The 6,649-nt window shown below is 47.1% G+C and overlaps 1 protein-coding gene across 5 annotated transcripts in view; it reads left to right on the top strand.

Moving 5' to 3' along the window:
• The window catches only part of PHYKPL (5-phosphohydroxy-L-lysine phospho-lyase), a 29,458-nt gene that overhangs the window by 18,296 nt on the left and 4,513 nt on the right, over positions 1-6,649 (top strand). For 3 of the 5 annotated variants that reach the window (XM_079770108.1, XM_079770105.1, XM_079770109.1), the window contains 4 exons: positions 3,122-3,276; positions 3,731-3,820; positions 5,714-5,844; positions 6,532-6,612. In XM_079770108.1, the coding sequence (XP_079626234.1) occupies positions 3,122-3,276; positions 3,731-3,820; positions 5,714-5,844; positions 6,532-6,599 (444 nt within the window). In that variant the 3' untranslated portion in view covers positions 6,600-6,612. Of the gene's footprint in view, positions 1-3,121; positions 3,277-3,730; positions 3,994-5,713; positions 5,845-6,531; positions 6,617-6,649 lie in introns of those variants that run through there. The other 2 variants (XM_079770106.1, XM_079770107.1) reach the window with 2 other exon arrangements.

Here is a 6,649-nt window from a genome sequence, read left to right on the forward strand (position 1 = left end):
TCCAGCCAATTGGGACTGAGTAAGACAGGTTGGACATGCCCTGGAGCCCTCCCGCAGTCCCTCCCTGGCCCTGATTGTGTACCAGTGGGGTCCCTCAGCCTGGCCTGTGCCCTCTCGCAATCCAGGACCCCTCAGGGGATGTCAAGAGAGCCAGTTTTGGCCCGATCCCAAAGGCCAGGCCTCTAGTTTTAAATAATATAATGTGGCAACTTTGGAAATCATAGTATCTCCTCGTAGTTTATTGCTTTTTGTTGTTCTTTGTATAATGCCTTCTTTGAACTAATTCTGTAAATCTGTGTTCTTTGTCATGAATAGCCACTGTAGTCTCTGCTTGGTTAGCTTAGTAATTATCTAATGATTGGGCAGACATCTCCTTAAATGCCTGGAACCAAGAGGTCTCTCAGCCTTTCACAAGAGTTGATGTGTTGTGGTGTGGGTAGGGTATACTTCAACACTCAGCCAAGCACTTCACAACTCAGCCTTAGCCTTTCCTTCCTCCTCCTTCGGAGCCTCAAGACTTTTCAGATCTTTCCTGAACATGAACTTAGCATTGGGCATGAGCATATCCCTACATATATGCATGGCCTTCTAGATTTCCAGAACTGTGTCAAAGCTTTTGTTCATTTTCTTTCTATTGTCCCTCGGGGGTGATCTTGGGGGAAAGACCTATCTATTGTGCTCGTTAAGCATCTTGGGCAGGTCATGATTCTACACCAGACACACTACCTTTTAGCAAGTTCATGGTTAAATAATATACAGTATGTAGCCTCAATGTATCCTGTCCATTCCACATATAATTTGTTTTTGACCTATCAAAAAGCTGCCTCATAGCAGAATCACCTTGGTAGCTTTTTGTGATCTCAAGTATGGGGCTCTGCATACAAATTTTCAAGATAATCTACAGGATACCACTACACACCCATTAGAATGACTACAATTAAAAAGACTGACAAGCCTGGCCAGGGTGACTCAGTTGGATGGGCGTCGTCCCATACACCAGGAGGGTTGTCAGTTCAAATCCCGGTCAGGACACATGCCCGGGTTGTGGACTCGATCCACAGTGGGGGGCATTCAGTAGGCTGCGGATTGATGTTTCTCTCTCTCTCCCTTTCTCTCTCTAAAATCAATAAAAAGACATTAAAAAAAAAAAAAGACAATTCCAAATGTTTTTAAGGATGTGGAACTACTGGAATTCATAAGTCTATGAAAGTAATGATACCACTACTTTGGAAAACTTTGTTTTTTATAAAATCAACTATACATTTATCATATAATCCAGCAGTTTGGTATTTACCCAAGAGAAATGAGAATGTATGTTTAAAAAAGAACTTGTTATAAATATTAATGTTTTATTCTTAATAGTAAAAAATCAAAATAACCCAAGGGTTCATCTACAGGAGATTGAATAAACAAATTGTGGTATGTCCATACAGTGGAATACCATGCAACAACAAAATGAACAAACTACTAATACACAACAAAATGGATAAATTTCAAAAACACTTTGAGCAGAAGCAGCAAGGCACAAAAGGGGTACATATTCTGTGATTACATTTATATGACATTCTGGAAAAGGCAAAACTGTAATGATAGAAATCAGGTCAGTGGCCGCCTGGGCCAGTAGTGGAGGGGGGATACAAGTAACTCTGGAAAGTGATGGAAATGTGTTGTGTCTTCATTGTGGTGAAGGTTCTAATTTTACACATTTGTCAAATCATATTGAACTATAGCATAATGTTTTGGTCAACAACAGACACATTGATGTAAGAACATCTGAACCTGCCCTAGTTAGTTTGGCTTAGTGGTTAGAGTGCCAGTCTGCGGACTGAAGGGTCTCAGGTTTGATTCTGGTCAAGGGCACGTACCTGTACCTCCATTGCAGGCTCCATCCCCGGCACCAGTCGGGGCACGTGCGGGTGGCAACCAGTCAATGTGTCTCTCACATAGATGCTTCTGTCTTTCCCCCTCCCTTCCACACTCTTTAAAAAAAAAATCAATGGAAAAATATCCTAGGGTAAGGATTAACAACAAAAAGAATGTAGAGAATTTTTGTAAAAAATTGAGCCAGCCCAGCCAGCGTGGCTCAGTGGTTGAGTGTCGACCCAGGAACCAGGAGGTCGTTGGTTCAATTCCTGGTCACGGCACATGCCTGGGTTGTGGGCTCCATTCCCAGATGGGGGCGTGCAGGAGGCAGCCCATCCGCGATTCTCTCTCACCATTGATGTTTCTCTCCCCCTCTCCCTCCCTCTCTGAAGTCAATAAAAATATATATTTTTTAAAAATTGAGCCAAAATATGTCAGCCCTGGCCAGCGTAGCTCAGTGGTTAGATGGTTGGCCTGATAACCACAGGGTCTCAGGTTCTATTCCCATCAAGGGCACGTATCTAGGTTGCAGGTAGGATACCTGCAAGGAGGCAACCAGTTGATGTGGCTCTCTCACATTGATGTTTCTCTCCCTCCCCCTTCCCTTCCATGGAGCCCACCCTGTGTGACTCAGTGGTTGAGTATGGGCACATGCCCAGTTGTGGGCTTGATCCCAGTAGGGTGCATGCAGGAGGTAGCTGATCAATGATACTCTCTCATCATTGCTATTTCTCCCTCTCCCTTTCTCTCTCTGAAGTAAATAAAAACTTATTAAAAAATAAAATCAATGGAAAAAATATCCTCCAGTGAGGCTTAACAAGAACAAAAAAATAATCTAACCACTGTTTTAAAATATTTAATGTCATCTTAGACTAATTAATGTCAACTGTAATTGAAAAAATAACAAAGGGGGAAATAATTGAGCCAGAGGATACACCTGGAAGCAAGATCTCAATAGAATGAGAAAAGTGCTTCCAAGAATAGCCTTTTGCAGCTTTTATGCCTTTGGAATTAAAGAGGGAACTAAGGAAAATTACAGCCAGAAGGTGTGGCTCACTGGTTGAGCATAGACTTATGAAGCAGGTCATGGTTTGATTCCTGGTCAGGGCACATGCCCAGGTTGTGGGCTCAATCCCCAGTAGGGGGTGTGCAGGAGGCAGCCGATCAGTGATTCTCTCTCACCATTGATGCCTCTCCCCCTCTCCCTCCTCTCCCTTCCTCTGCTGGACATCTGACATGCCCTTTGCCCCTGGCGCAGTTTGGGGGCAGCCCAGTGTCCTGTGCAGTGGGGCTGGCCGTCCTGGATGTCTTAGAGAAGGAACAGCTGCAGGCTCACGCTGCCTGTGTGGGCAGCTTCCTGATGGAGCTCCTCGGGCAGCAGAAGGCCAAGCATCCTATCATCGGGGACATCAGGTGAGGCTTGGGGCAACAGTCACTACCCACTAACCAAGAATCTGCAAGAGGCCTAGTCATTTCTTCTTTCACCTCCTAACCACCTGGGATGGTGGGAGCCTACTTTCCACTCCACAGGGGAAGAACTGAAGCACTGAGAGGGGCTGTTGTCCAGAGTGGCACTTCTAGGGAGGGGAAAAGTCAGGATCAAGTAGCTCTGAGTCCCCCCCATCCTACCCCCACCACCACCACCTTCTTTCCTGTCGAAAGTGAGGGCCCCTCCCCATTGCAGTTACTTCCTACACACACACCACCACCTCCACCACCACCAGTTCCTGTGACTCTGTCTCCAGGAGACAGAGGTACAAGCCCTGGTGGACTTTCCAATGGGGCTTGACTGAGACCCAGGCACAGGGCAAGGGTAAGGCCCGTGGTCCCTCAGGCCTGGACTCTGAGATGTCACCTTCTGCTCCAGGGGCGTCGGGCTTTTTATTGGTGTGGATTTGATCAAAGATGAGGCCACAAGGACGCCAGCCACCGAAGAAGCTGACTATTTGGTATCCAGGTACTTTTTCTTCCAACAAGTTGCCTTTGCAGAGCTTCTCCAGGGCCACACCAGGGACGGGGGATGGACAGGACTCCTGCTCCTCGTCTGGGTGGGTGTGTCTAGATGGAGCATCATCTCTGGACTTGGAAGCCCCCTGCCCAAACCGGTTCACATTTTTCACTTGAATCTAGGTAAGACTCCAGCCTCAGCACCTTTCTCCCCTTTTATCTCCATTCCTCGTGCCTATCCTTTCCCCCACCTCAAAAAATCCTTGGGAAATGTGTATCATTCTATGTTTGGGATTCACATAAAACAGTAAGAATGTAAAAAAAAATATTTCCCTCCATGAAGTTTTTTGAGATTGACCCCTCGCCTAAGTGACTATCCAGTCCCTGCCTTCTCTGTTGGTCAGACACATCTGCCCACTCACCTACCCCATGCTCACCCCACCCCAGTCTCAGCTCAGGAATCCAGCATGGCCCGTTGGAAGGAATCAGATGAGGCCCAGCCTAATTTCCTCCATCTCATAGCCACTTGTGATTTCTCCAGTTCAGCTAGGAAACTGGTACCAAGAATGGGTGTTTCACCTCTAGTAGATGGTACAGCTGAATTCGAAGTCCAGACCTTATTCTTTTAATATATTTTTATTGATTTTTGGAGAGGGAGAGAAACATCAATGTTGAGAACCATTGATTGGTTGCCTCCTGCACACCACCTATTGGGGCTCAAGCCCACAACCTGGGCATTTGCCTTTGACTGGAATTGGACCCGGGACCCTTCGGGCCACAAGCCGATGCTCTGTCCACTGAGCCAAACAAGCTAAGGCCATAGTCTGGGACACCATGGCTCCTGACAAGACTTAATATAAATTTTAAAAAAATGGAAGTGGAACCTGGCTGGTGTACCTCCATGGTTGAGCATCAGCCTATGAACCAGATCAGTTTGATTCCTTGTCAGTACACACGCCTGGGTTATAGGCTCAATCCCTGGTGGGGGGTGTACAGGAGGCAGCTGATCAATGATTCCCTCATCATTTCTATCTTCTCTCTCCCTCTCCCTTCCTCTGAAACCAATAAAAATGTATTTTTAAATAGGAGTGGAGGTCAGAATATAAATACAATTATGTCAGACCCCTTCTCTCAGTAGCCAAAATACCTTCCTAGGTGGGATTTTTTTTTTTTGGGGGGGGGGAGGGTGGCATTAAGAGAAAGAACACATGGGTTTGTTGTTCCACTTTTTTATGCATTCACTTGCTGATTCCTTTATGTGCCCTAACTAGGGATAAAACCCATAACCCTTGGCATATCAGGACAATGCTCTTACCAACTGAGCTACCTGGCCAGGGCACCTTCCTAGGTTAAAAGTATCAATGTGGAATATTAAAAATAACTCTTATGTACCAATGATAGTATTAAGTATGGTAAAGTCACCCTCCTAAAAAGAACTGGAAATTAAACTGACAAGAACTGTCTGGAAATTACAAGATTACTTGTGTGCAGGGAACAGGGGAAGTTACTGAAACTAGATAAGGGGATGGTGTTCATTGTACCACTTTGCAATGTTGGGCATTTTCCATACATATACAAAGCAAGCCATACACATCATATAAACCATAAAGTGGAAAATGCAGGGACTACAGACTAGACTGGAACTCCAGGGGCAGATAAGGCTATGCCCCTTCTCAGGGCCAGGTCCATATGGGCTGTTGACACCAGGGCACAAAGGATGAGTCAAATTTTGCAAGGGGTAACCAGTGCCCTATGGGCGGGGGGGGGGATTGGGGGTGCTGGCCTGTGAAGGGTTCCAAAAGCAGTGTGGCCAGAGCCCTAGCCAGGCACAGGAAGGCCTTAAAGACCATATGAAGGCCCCTGGGCTGGTGGTATAGCAAGGCTGTTATATCCTGTCCTACAGGCTGAAGGAGAACTACATTTTGCTAAGCACTGACGGCCCTGGGAGGAATGTCCTGAAGTTTAAGCCCCCAATGTGCTTCAGCTTGGACAACGTACAACATGTGGTGGCAAAGCTGGATGCCATCCTAACAGGTAAGCAAGCATAAAGCCCAGTGTCCAGCTGACCATGTCCCTAGAACCCAACGCAGCAGCTACAATGGTCTAGTGTGCTCAACAGCTGGGCTAGGTATCCTCTGGACAGTGCAGGAAGGAGCTGAAGTGGAGAGGGGATCTTACTGGCCCAGGTCACTATTTCTGCCTGTGCCTGGTGGGGCTTCCCAAACACTGGGGAGGTGGGAGCTGAGCCAACCCCCCAGGGCTATGTGTGCAAAGCTCTGGGCAGGGGTGGCCCCCTAAATAGGTCAAGTCCTGTCTCTTGGAAATCAGAGCAGTCCCTCCCGGTCCTCCACCTCTGGGCCATTTTACTTCTGCCCCCAGGGCTCCAGAGCTGAGGGCCAACCCCCCTGTACACAATTGGGAAGTGGTATAAAACCCACTGGATGAGGTGAGGCACAGAACTGGCTTAGGTTGCCTATGGAGCCGCCTCTGGTTGAACTGGGGTCTTGGGAAACTTGAGGATAGGCTTTTTCCTCTGGGAAAACTGTTGCTGAACCTGTGGCTGGTGCCACATACATATAGGTCAAGGGTGGGGGATCGTGGCCCTATCCAGTGAGCCCAACTCCAAACTGCCATTCAAAAAGCTTAGACACTGAAGGCAGGAGGGACCTTTAGCAGAAGAGAAAGGTTAACCAGTTTGGGTGGTTATGGGGTCTTTTTCAGACATGGAAGAAAAGGTGAGAAGTTGTGAGACTCTAAGGCCCCAGCCCTGTGGTAGCCCTGCTGTGTAATGTCCTTTACTAGGTGAGTAGGCCACAACTGGGTTCCTGAACCGTTCTGT

The sequence above is a fragment of the Cnephaeus nilssonii genome (genome assembly GCF_951640355.1).
Source record: "Cnephaeus nilssonii genome assembly, chromosome: 5".
NCBI classification, from domain to species: domain Eukaryota; kingdom Metazoa; phylum Chordata; class Mammalia; order Chiroptera; family Vespertilionidae; genus Cnephaeus; species Cnephaeus nilssonii.